This window comes from Podarcis bocagei (assembly GCF_964188305.1).
Source record: "Podarcis bocagei genome assembly, chromosome: 2".
Classification (NCBI taxonomy): Eukaryota; Metazoa; Chordata; class Lepidosauria; order Squamata; family Lacertidae; genus Podarcis; species Podarcis bocagei.
This window is the reverse complement of record NC_138126.1, coordinates 2,336,578-2,347,382: the sequence shown is the minus strand read 5'-3', so window position 1 is coordinate 2,347,382 and position 10,805 is coordinate 2,336,578. Positions and strand designations below refer to the sequence as shown.

General features: G+C 53.9%; 1 protein-coding gene across 1 annotated transcript; it reads left to right on the top strand.

Annotated features, from left to right (window-relative positions):
- Positions 1 to 1,656: 1,656 nt before the first annotated feature.
- HSD17B8 (hydroxysteroid 17-beta dehydrogenase 8) lies at positions 1,657 to 7,316 on the top strand. Its single transcript, XM_081184810.1, has 9 exons — positions 1,657 to 1,728; positions 2,203 to 2,393; positions 2,759 to 2,875; positions 3,022 to 3,117; positions 4,153 to 4,238; positions 4,450 to 4,534; positions 4,627 to 4,669; positions 5,904 to 5,978; positions 6,585 to 7,316. Exons 1-9 carry the CDS (start codon positions 1,683 to 1,685, stop codon positions 6,599 to 6,601), a joined length of 756 nt encoding a protein of 251 aa, XP_081040936.1. The 5' UTR covers positions 1,657 to 1,682; the 3' UTR covers positions 6,602 to 7,316.
- Positions 7,317 to 10,805: the final 3,489 nt, after the last annotated feature.

The following is a 10,805-nucleotide window of genomic DNA, read 5'->3' as shown; positions in this document are numbered from 1 at the left end:
CTACCACCCTGTGATTCCTCGCCAGCACCTGAACTTCGTGACCAGGGAGCCGTCGAGCTGGGATTTTATTTTAAAAAATCAAAATGCCCTTTTTAGGGGGGGGGAGCAGGATCCCACCTTGGCAGCGGAGTAAACAGGTAAAGGAATATTTTGGGGGGAGGTAAGCAAGGGACACGGGTGGCGCTGTGGGTTAAACCACAGAGCCTAGAACTTGCCAATCAGAAGGCTGTCGGTTCGAATCCCCGCAACGGGCTGAGCTCCCGTTGCTCAGTCCCTGCTCCTGCCAACCTAGCAGTTCCAAAGCACGTCAAAGCGCAAGTAGATAAATAGGTACCGCTCTGGCGGGAAGGTAAACGGGGTTTCCGTGCGCTGCTCTGGCTCGCCAGAAGCGGCTTAGTCATGCTGGCCACATGACCCGGAAGCTGTACGCCGGCTCCCTCGGCCAGTAAAGCGAGATGAGCGCCGCAACCCCAGAGTCGGCCACGACTGGACCTAATGGTCAGGGGTCCCTTTACCTTTCCCTTAAGCAAGGAATGACGCCAAGCACCTAATCACTGAGCATGATTCCCAAAAGTTGGGGGCTGAATGACGAATAAGCAGGTGGGGTGTCTTGTATGCCCAAGAAAGACACAAGAGACTGGAACAGTCATCATTTGGCGGTCCATTATCTGCTTTGCCAGGTCACAGGTTTGATTTCTGCCGGCATTTCCAGGTAGGAACTGCAAGCCCGACACCCCAGGGCCCTCCTGGCTCTGGCGTCAGAATGGTCAAGTTGGAAGGGTCCCAGGGTTATCTAGCCCAACCCCCTTTTCCCTCTGTCCCCCATCCAGCTTGAAACCATCCCAGTCTCTCATTGGCTCAGCGCTGGGGGAGCAGCTGCCTGGCATGTAGAATGGCCCAGGTTCAATCCCCAATGGCAGGGCTGGGCAGAGATCTCAGGCTGCTAGTCCTTGCGGTGCAGAGCCAGTGCTGCAGCAATGGATGGAGCAACGGCCTGTCTCAGGTGTCTACATCGCAGGTGTTTCTGTTGTCGCTCAAACCGCCCAAAGCTCATATCTGAAGGAGCCCAGAAAACCCAGCCTAATTGCATCCCTGTCTGACGAGAGAGGAAGCCTCTGGAGCCTGAGATGGCCACTCAGAAGGCAGAAATTCAACAGGGGCGGGTGTGAATGCTGAATGCCTGTTAAAAGGTGGAGGAAGGGACACACGCACTCCTGGTAAAGCTTGCCAAAGATGCGGGCTGAGTCTCCTGCAACTTGAACGTATTGAAGTGTCGTCCACCCACTACTTAATAATAATAATTTTTACTATTTATATCCTGCCCGTCTGACTGGCTTTCCCCGGCCACTGTGGGCCTCTGACAGTACATACAAAACGCATTATTAAATATGTCTTTTACAAAAATAAGCTCTTGGGTGGAAATTCAACAGGTACAGCCCTGCACGAGCAGCACCTGTTGGATCCCCTCCTCTCCTGCTGCTGCAAAGGGTGGAGCGGGGGGGGGACACACATCCGCTGACCCCCCCCCCCAAGGACCCAGGAGTCCTGGCTCCCTCCACCCTGGAGGACTGCGGCAATAGAGACGGCGGCCCAGAAGGGCCTCCACGGCCTGAACTTCCGGTGCGGGGGCGGAGCTTCCTCTCCCCACGGAGCCTCACTTCCGGTCCTTCCCCCACAGAGCGATGGCCGCCCACCTGCGGCTGCGAGGGACCCTGGCGCTGGTGACAGGTCCCTTCTCCTGGGGGGGGGGAGGCAGGCAGGAGTTCAACAGGGGCAGCGGGAGGGGGGTATTGGGGGAGGGGGTCTGCCAATGGGGAAAGGCAGCATATTTCAGCCATCAGTTCAACAGGTCGAGCTCATGCCTTGGCTGCCTTTCTCTCCACCCCCTCCAACCTGCCAGGAGTGACCTGCTCCCAGGCCAGAGTCTGGACTTGAACCCAGGCCCCAGCCCCACAAGCACGGTTGATGGTGGAGAGCAAAGGGGGCTGGCTCTACCTGTTGGATTTCCGCCTCTCGGGTCCTCCCTTTCAGCCGTCAGCTCAAGCCGTTTGGCGGTGACAAGCCCTGAATGCAACTTTTTTATTTAAAAGAGCTGCACCCGTTCCATTTCCGCCTGACGCGGAGCAGCTAAAGGCAGAGGGGCTGTTGGGGAAGAAGCCCGTCCGGGGAGGGTGACCCAGGCTCCTCTTCCTTCTTCCCCAGGGGGCGGCAGCGGCATCGGCCGTGCCATCTGCGCCCGCTTTGCCCGCGAAGGGGCCCAAGTGGCCATAGCGGACTGCGACGAGGCCGGTGCAGCCCAGACGCTTCAGGGGCTCCAGGCGGGGGACCACCAGGCCCTGCGCGTCGACGTGGGGTGCGCCAAGAGCGTGGCCGACCTCATGGCCCAGATCCAGGTGGGCATCCGCGGGGGGTTGGACTAGATGAGTCCTGGGGGTCCCTGCCCTGCAATCCCCTGGCTCTAACTCTGCCAAGCCTTGCCCTGAGTCAGCATTCGTCCTCGGCACCCTGTGCGTTTATTGGCTGCCTTCGTATCCCGCCTTCATTCTCCTCCGCTCCCGTTCCATCCTCACGAGACCCCTTCTAGGTAGGCCAGCCTAAGGTCCTTCAGGGAGCTTATCATGGAATTGTAGGGTCAGGTGGGACCCCGGAGGGTCATCCATCCCAACCCCCTCTGTTGCGATGTTGAGGCCCGAATCCTTTTTACCTCCTGGGGTCACGGTGGAGGTTTCGGTGCTGATTTCCTCCCTCTGGCCTCCAGGCGCGCTTCTCCCGCCCGGCCAACGTCTGCGTCAACTGCGCCGGCATCACCATGGACGAGTTCCTGCTGAAGCAGACGGAGGAGGCCTTTGACGCCGTCCTCCGGGTCAACCTCAAGGTACTCAGCCACCGGCAAGGGAGGCGTCCCCGGGAGGCCCCTCCCTTGGTTTCCAGGCCCTCCATCGCCTTGCTTATAGGCTCATAAAGGAACCCAGTGGTCATCCATCCCAACCCCGTCCTGCTCTGTCTCTTCCTTCTCCGCAGGGGACCTTCCTGGTGACGCAGGCCGTGGCGAAGGCGCTGGTGGCAAGCGGGGCTTCGGGGGGCTCCATCATCAACCTGGGGAGCATCGTGGGCAAGGTGCAGTGACCCCCCTAATGACCTCCTTGCCCTTTGCCCCCCACCCCCAATAATTCAACGCAAAATCCGTTTCCCAACTCCTGAACTCTGCAAGTGTCTGGCCTAATGGGGACCTGCCAAAGCTAGGTGGCTTTCAGGCAAAATTTCTACGATCTCTGCTGCAGGTACCCAACTGTGTCCCCAACTCCATACCTCTGTTAGAAGCTGGCGAATGCCCAATTTCAACTAAAGCGTGGTGGGCTGCTAAAACACTGGCTCAGGATTTCGGTCTTTGGTCTAGGGAAGGGTTTGTACCAATGAGGAGTTTGTCAGCAAATGGCAGAAAACCATGGCTAGAAAAGCCACCTCCTTTGGTCTGTCACCGCCCCCCCCCCAACTTTATTACCTGGGTTATGAAGGCGCCCTAAAGACGTTAAAGCAAAGATTATGGGATAATTCACACAGTGACTTGTGATCTCGATCACACACAGTCTGTAGTCCGCTGGCAGTAGGAGTACAATATGGGCATGTCTTTAAGTTAACATCTTACATTAAAAACCTGACAGTACCAAACTAGCGAAGGCTTTTCACCAAAGCCAGACCAAACGTCTTTCCTTCTGCAGTGTTGGATGGCAGGTTGAGAGGAGTTCCCTACCAGGACAGACTTTGCTCGTGTGCCCAAGACATCGATTCCATAAAACATATTTTGTTGCACTGTGCGAAATATGAGCAAGCCAGGGCTGAACTGATACTACCCTTGCTGGTCCCTTTCCCGGGAAAATCAGAGGCTCACTATGTCAAGTTCCTATTGGAAGACCGGACCAATGCTAGAACATTAGCAGTGGCAAAGTTTTTATCGGTGGTTGCAAGAACCAACAATCCCTGTCTTTAAGTCTGAACAAAATTCTTGTTTAACCTGAGGCAGGCTGTCTGAATTGTGCATTGCTTTGTAACGATTTGTTGGGTCTCTGGACCGTAATAAAGATTGATTGATTGATTGATTGATTGATAATTCAGTCCCTGTGCCTCCGCACTTCTTCTCTTCTTCCTGCTCAGGTGGGGAATCTGGGACAGGTGAACTATTCAGCCTCCAAGGCTGGGGTAGAGGCCCTCTCCAAGACAGCAGCCAAGGAGTTGGCCAGGTAAGCCAGGCTGGGGGGCAGAGGGAGAGATCGGGGGGTGGGGTGGGTGGGAAGGAGCCCCCTATTCGCCTGCCCTCGTTACACCCCCACAATGACCCTGTGAGGTCCTCTGCGCCGAATAGTCCACAGCCAGCGAGCGTTGCAGATTTGAACCCTGCCCTGTCCCGGTTCTAACCACTAGGCGACGCTTCCTCTCCTTGCCGCTCTGCAGGTACGGGATCCGCTGCAACACGGTTCTGCCAGGGTTCGTCCGCTCCCCCATGACGGACAAGGTCCCCCAGAAAGTGCTGGACAAGGTGGGTGTTTTGGGGGGGGCTGAGGTCAGGCCCCCACCCTGGCCGGCACCCGCCCCGATTCCTCCCTGACCCCTGTCCCTTCTTCTCCCCAGTTTGCCGCAATGGTGCCGCTGGGACGCCTCGGGGAGCCCGAAGGTCAGGTGACGCAGTCCAGCAATATCTTTGCGCTTCCTTTGAAGGGTGGGGAGGGTGCCTCTGAGCGCCTGCAGAGTGCCCTCCCTCCTCCAGCTGGGTGGGGAGTGCCCAGACGTCATAGAACGCAGGAATCGTGTTGTTGGAAGGGACCCCAACCGAAAAATGCGAAAAATATCTGGGGGGTTTTAGCGATGCCTCTCATCTGCTGCCTGTCAGGGATTTCTTACTGTGTTTTTATGTTGTGAACCACATGAAGGGCAGTACAGGATGCAAATTTAATTAATAATAATAATATTTTCCCCCTTGAGCTATGGCCCTGCCCCCTAATGTGGGGAATAATAATAAGTTTTCTTTTCTTTTTTATTTCTTTTTTACCAACAACTAAAACACAAACAGTGAAACCCCTCAGGCAGCTGATATATTGGGTATACATAATCAATAATAACATATTCAAATCAACCATATGTACAATTCTATCTACCTTGACACTCCTCCCTCCACAAGGTTTATTTAACTGTTAACATTTTAATTGCCCCAAATTGCTCAGACCTACCCAAATAATTCAATACCTTCTCAAACCAATCCTCCTCCTTCTCACTGACCTTAAACCCTTTCGTTTTATGTATCTTCACAGTTAGATACTGTATTCTAAAATTACAATATTATTCAGTTTTTTCCTCCATTGGTTCACCCCTTCCTCTTCTGCATTTTCCCAATTACTCACTATAACCTGTCTGGCTGCAATGACCATCAATTTTACCCATTTGCATTCCTCTTTTGTTTCGAACTCGGTGCTACTCGGGATAATAAGACCCATTAATTTAGATATTTCCTCCTTCCTACACACAATGCCCGATATTTCTATACCAATGATATAGCCTAAGGGAGTTTGGGGGAGGAATGTAGCTTTGCCGCACTTCCTACCTTGCAGGGGGTTGGGCTGGATGACCTCAGGGGGACCCTTTCCAGCTGTACAATGCTGTATAGATTGTACAGGAAATAATAATAATAATGCTATGAGAAGGTCCCTGGCTCCGGCCCCACCAGCAGCTGGGGAAAGACCCGCCGTTGCTTCCGGCCAGTGCCGACAAGACTGGCTTCACTGGCCTAAGTCTCTCTGAGGCTGCGGAAGAGAAAGGGGCAGGTTTCTTTACCTGGGAGGGGGCTGGCGGCGTCTGGGGGGCTGCAGGCGTTGGGGGGAGGGAGCTTCACAGTCTCCTCCATCTCCCGCCAGATGTTGCCGAGGTTTGTGCTTTCCTGGCCTCCGACGACAGCCGCTACATCACCGGCGCCAGCCTGGAGGTGACCGGTAAGTGGGGCGAAGGGGGGCTGATTTGGGGACCCTTTGGGGTGGGGGGCTCCCCTTGGATGCCGGCGCTGGTGGTGGGGAGCAGTGAGAAGGGACCCCAAAAGGTCTCCCGTATTTGTGATAACTTGGATCTTTCCACGTGGACTTCGGAACTCCCTGCCACTTGAAAGGCCAGGCACCTTCGCTGCACTCCTTCCAGCGCCCACAGAAAACATTTCCATTTTAGACAACCCTACCCACCCAAAGGAAAAAAACACAGAATGTTTGTTCTTTAAAGAGTTTGCATAGCTGTTTCCCAGCCTGTATAAATTTCATGAAATAGATAAATTCTCCCGTCAGACACGTTGAATAGCTGGTGCCTGTTTGGATCTCCCTTTGTAGCTCGTGGTTTTCATCATCCGAACATTTTTGCAGAGAGTTTGATTGTTTTATCCCCTCTGGGAATGCGTGTAAAGGTTATGGAACAAAATTAAGTGAATTGTTATTATTATTATTATATTATATTTTATTTTTCAATACCCTGCTTATCTGAATGGGTTACCCTGGGCAGCTTCCAACCATCTCCACAGGGTCAGCCGCTGACCCCTTTTCTTTCTCTTCCTCCAGGGGGTCTTTTCATCTGATGCCTTTTCCTGCCTCTGGAGAAACCCACCCCCCACCCACAAGGAAACCACACTCCCTGAGCCCCCCCCCCACTTTCAAAGGAAGGACTTGGGGGGCGGGTTCCTCCTTCACTGCGGAGACGGCCCTGTCTTGGAGAAGCTCCCGGCTAACATCTTTGAATGCAAGATTTGGGGAGGGGGCTTAGAGACAGGGGGACCTCCCCCCAGAAGAGAGGGGGGTCTTTTGCACAAGGAGCGAGGCTAAGATCTCGCCGGACGGAGACCCCAAACTTCCACTCCAAGGATTTCTGTGCCTTGTTTTGGGATATATATCGCTCAGTTAAATCAACGGCTTCTACAAATGCGCAGGCGATCAAAGTACCTCTTTGAGAAACACTTTAATGCTGTGAGCCACCTTGAAATAGGGAAAATGAAGGGAAATTTAAGGGAAATGCAGAAATTGTTGCTTGAGGACTGCGGGAAGAGACACTTTATCACCCTGAACAAAGACTGGCAGGGTTACATAGCCTCAAATATATGTGAATGGGAACAAGATATATATAAGAGTCGTTTTACAATTGACTCTCTCCCATGTATTCTGCCATGTTGTCCCCCCACCCCACCCACCCAGGAAATATCCCTGGGGGTGACTCTTCTTGCAGCAGATATGAACTTACATCCACAAAAACCATATGATGGTCTGATTCTATGATAATAAATATGCCGAGTCTGCTCAGTTTTCTTATACATTTATTGCATTTATCAGCTCAGGGGTGGTAGATCTGGTTATCCTGTCGCGCATGCCCCCCCCCCAATTTAATCCTCACCCCAACCCTGCAAGGACTGGCCCGGTCACCCAGCTTCATGGTGGCTTGCGCTTGTGTAAGAAGCGCCCCAGGAAATCGCACACCCACAAACACACCCACTCAACTCCCCCAGCCTGGAGTGGTCCAGTCCAGCACGGTCTGTACCACGTGAGCCGTTGGGGTCTCACAGCACCCCCCCCAAAAAAAATGTAAGCAGCCCTTCGTCTCAAAGCACCCAGGCTTAACTTTAGAACCTGAGGGACTAGTGTGCCTTTATCATGTGCAGAGTGCCTTTCCTACAGCGGCTGCAATGGTCCTCTTTTAACGTCCGGGTTTGCCCTTCTCGTGGGCAGCGGGGGGTGCAGTTGTGATCCCGGATGCCTGGGTCCCCTTCTGCCTGCTAATCCCGGGGTGGGGGGGGGATATGGGTGGCTGCCCAGTTGTGAGCCTGCACTAATGAATGTTTGCCCAAGGGATTATTGGGGTGTTCTGGGAAGGCAGCCCTGATTCCTCTGGGGGAGAAAGAGGATTAGCCACTGAGCGGCTTGGGGGCCCCTGTCTGCACCCCCTGACCCAAAGGCAGCCCTGCTGGGCCTTCCCACACTGTCCAGGGAAGGAAGCGTCAGCGGACAATGTGGAGGAGACCCAGCAGGCCCTTCTCATGCCTGGGAAACCGATTTTCATGCAGAATCTGGCCCACAAACTCCCACCAGAGGTGCGCATGAAACACCCGTGCGCAGAGGAACTAGGAAGTGCCTTCTTTGGGGAGGCCCAAAGGACTCCCGGTAGACTGCCTCTGGACTTGGAGGTTCTAGAAAAAACCGCAAGCGGGATTCGAACGCGAGCCCTCTCCCCTCCTATGGGGTCCGGCAGCTGGGATTCAGAGCCGAACCATCCTGCCTAGCAGCCATCTTCCTCCCTGAATTTGTCTCATCCTCTTCACTGCCTCTTGTGGCAGGGAGTTCCAAAGTTTAAAAGCAAGTCCTTCCTTTTCATCTGTCCCGAATCTTCATGGGATGGGCCCGAGTTCGAGTCTTACTAAAGAGGGAGAACATCTCTGTCTGCCTTCTCCTTGCAATGCACAGTTTCACAAAATTCTTTCGTGTCTCCTGTTTCCTTGCCTTTTCTCTTAAGCTAAAAAGCTGCCCCCAAAAAAACATTTATTCTTCAAAGGGAAGTCACTCTTTTCCGAACCCTTTTTCCAGCTCTACAATATCCTTCTGAAGATGGGGCAACCAGAACTGCACCTTGGGCTGATTAATATTCTGTTATTTTTTTATTCTGAATAAATTTCACTAGGTTTTATGGAGAACAAAACAAAAGTTAATACCGTACATATTTTTCCTTTGGGGGGGGGGGTGTTTCCAAACCAATACTTTGAATATTCTACAGCCTTTGAGATATGTGTTATTGTTTCAATTTTCCTTGTGTTTATTTTGCGCTTTTATCCTGATTTTTTATCTTTCAAACCTTCCTGAGATCTTTGGACAAAGGGCGGTATATCAATTTAGTACATAAGAATATAACGTATATGTATCATTATGTAAAGATTTCATATACCATATGTGTTGCCACATTAATAATAAATAAATGAATAAATGGAATAAAATTAAATTTAATGCATAAGATGCTGTTGCACCAAACTCTCCTTCCTCGGAGGTTTTGAGGAGCTTGGGCGGCCCTCTGCCATCGATGCTTGAGGCCAGATCCCTGCATTGCAGGGGGTCAGACTAGACCACCCTCAGGGGTCCCCCAACAACCCTGCCATTCTATGGTTCTGCTCTGTCAGTTTGAAGAGGCCCCTGCCGGGGGGCTGATCTGGAGCCAGGGGTGCCAGCTTGAATAAAATATTGTTGGGTTGGAGGGGGAGCGGAATAAACGACGCCCTGCGTAATCCATCCCATGACGCACACTATTTGAATGGCAAATCCCATCAACTTTTTTTGGGGGGCGGCCCCTTAAAATATTTCCTTGGGGGCGAGCAAAGGGACCTCAGCCCCTCGGAATTGGCTGCTATGTCTGGAGCTAGCGAAACGCGCTTGAGTCGCTCAGGAATGGAAGGGGTTTTTTGGGGGGCGGGCTCCCCAACGTTGCCTGATCCTGCGCGCGAATTCCTTCTGCGGAGAGGCAGAGATGCGTTTTGCAGAGGTCGGAATTGCCCCCCTCCGGGCAGCCGCAGCAGGATCAGGCCAAAGGGGGGGGGTCCCATCATCACCCGAGAAGCAGCGGCAGCAAGAGTCGCCCCCCCCTCCGAGACACCCCCCAACAACTGGAATTATTCAGATGCTCTTCCTGACTCAGCCAGAGGAATGGGAAAGGTGGGAGGGGGCATATTCACAACCTCTCCCCCCCTCCTCTGTCCAAAGCGATTTGATCTTGCCCGGCAGCAAAGCTCCTCCGTTGACCCCCCATCGGAAAAGGGTTTGCGGGGGGCGGGGGTCTTCCCTGACGCTTCTTTCTGCGTGCGAATCTCTCCTCTGTGGAATATTTATAATTTAGGGGAGGAAAGGACGTTACACAAGAACCTTGAATGAATAGATCTTCCTTTCCTCCTGGGCCATTTTATTTCCTTCCTGGGGGAAAAAAACCACCTTCATCTAGTGGTCCAAGGCAGGAATCGCTGCTGTGGGGGCGATTCTTCCGCTGCCTTGCGGTGGGTTGGGATGGATGACCCGCGGACCCCTTTTCCAGCGCTACAGTGTCCGTGATTCTGCCCAAGGCGCAAAAGCCTTTTTGGTGGGAACTTTTCCCGAAAACTTTGTGTGTGTTGCGTGACGCCGGTTCCTAGCAAGCCTCGCAGAGGGAAGAGCTGTTCAGAGGCGCGGGGGGGGGGAGAGATCTTGCCCCCACCCCGGTGAGAGCTTGCCCTGCTCTTTGCCCATCGCGCTGCGATGTGGTATCTGGGAGGGGGTCCGAAAGCCACTTTCTGGGGCTCCCCCACCCCACCCCACGGGCTTGGTTCTTCATTCCCTTTGAGGCCGAGGTGGGGAGTGGGCTTCTTTCTCTCCCCCCCCCCCATTTCCCATATTTTCTCCCCCTAAGACGGGCCTGTGTGCGAGAGAGACAACCGCTTTCTTCTGTCGCCTGAATTGAATTGGGGGTGGAGGAGGAGGGGGAATTAGGGTTAAGGGGAGAGGGGGAGGCAGGAGGGAGGGGGATTAGCCGGGGGTCTCACTCTCCACCCCCCCAGCCCAGCCCAGCCCCTATTCTCCGGCCTCTGTTTGAAGCCTCCGGCTGCTGCTACCTCCCATTGAAAGGCGCATCACCCCGGGCAACGGAATGGGGCGGGGGAGCGCAGGCGAGGATGGAGAGACCAGAGGCCGCCAGGGACCCCCGCCCCACACCCACCCGACCCCCCACCCCCAGCTGCAACGCGGGCTGGGTGCTCCCTGACCCGCTGGGGGGTCCTCGGCCTTCCT